At 33.0% G+C, this 1,281-nt stretch overlaps 1 protein-coding gene across 1 annotated transcript; it reads right to left on the bottom strand.

The window, feature by feature from the left end:
* Positions 1–19: 19 nt before the first annotated feature.
* On the bottom strand, positions 20–1,063 carry LOC105460642 (glutamate receptor ionotropic, kainate 4-like; the record flags this gene model as incomplete). Its single annotated transcript, XM_011707137.1, is given in 4 exon segments — positions 20–246; positions 249–331; positions 450–534; positions 641–1,063. Coding segments are annotated over 4 exon segments (795 nt in total), but the record flags the coding sequence as incomplete, so codon positions are not given.
* Positions 1,064–1,281: the final 218 nt, after the last annotated feature.

Raw genomic sequence — 1,281 nt, 5'->3', positions numbered from 1 at the left:
ATAAAATATTACTAGTAATATTTTATAATATCAAAAAACATTTCATACTAACATTGGTGCTATTTCACTGCCCTGTTGCATGATACTGCCTATTGCAAACCAGAAAGCGTTTTTAATGGAGAATTGATTCTCTAGTGTTTCTGCTTCTTCAATACAAGGGTAAGGGTTATTCCATTCCGCGGGACACAATCTGCCGACAACGAATAATAATAGCGATATTATTATGTAAGCACCAATTAAGTAGAGCAGAAGACGCCATTCGAAAACGGCGACAGGAATGACATTAAACTCGGCGGCGCTTTTTTTGGTGTCCTGTACAAAATGCTTATTCCTGTAAAATATATATGCAATTTTTTAATATTTGGACTATGCTTTATGTACAGTTGACAAAACCAAATTTATTTAGATTATTTATAGTAATATTAAATCATTACATTAATTTCATTGACCTAAATTCATTATTGGTGTTGTGAAGTCGACGTATTCGCTTCGATCCGCTGTGATCGTAAGATCCGTGATGGCCAGATCTGCTTCCTAGAAAAGCGTTATTTTCGATTTATGAATTCCGTCATGTTAGTGCGATCATTTTGTTTTATTTCATTATTATTCGATTATATATTTTTCTCAATTTAATACTAACTCCATCTATAATTTTTCCAAGCATTCCAGTCCACCTTCCAGTATTTTTGTTCAACGTCCCGGTGCTCTCTTCCACAACGAAGGTATAATTAAATTCAAGAATTTTGCTAATCTCGTATATCACATCAATGGCAAAACCTTCGTAACGCTCGTTGCCGCTCAACGTGATTATCGATTCTTTTTCGAATCCATAAGGTGGTGTAAGAGCTATTAAAACTATAAATGTTTTGTTTTGTATATTTAGTTTAATCTCTGATTTTGAAGGTGGTTCTGGCAGCCAATCGATGCTTTCTCCCACCGTACTATTCCATCCACCGATCTTTATAAGACCGTTTTCAGTCAAGCGTACGATATCCAATTCTATATTACTACGGAAACCGTCCCTATCAAATTTGACAAGGCCCGTTAAACCTCTCATTTCGGTCTGAAACGAAACAACAAGCTAAGATTTGCTTCTGTAAATAACGCGAGAGAATTGTAGAATTAATAATAAATTGAAAATTAAGAAATAATTGATATTATAAAAATTATAAGTATAATAATAATTTCTATATTGTTAAATTCAGTATAGAAACTGGAATTGATGCCAAACAAATTTGTTGTGTTACGCGATTGTATTATTAAAATATGTGATATGATATA

This window comes from Wasmannia auropunctata, unplaced genomic scaffold, assembly GCF_000956235.1.
Source record: "Wasmannia auropunctata unplaced genomic scaffold, wasmannia.A_1.0 LD318357.1, whole genome shotgun sequence".
Taxonomy (NCBI): domain Eukaryota; kingdom Metazoa; phylum Arthropoda; class Insecta; order Hymenoptera; family Formicidae; genus Wasmannia; species Wasmannia auropunctata.
This window is presented reverse-complemented; position numbering and strand designations above follow the sequence as displayed.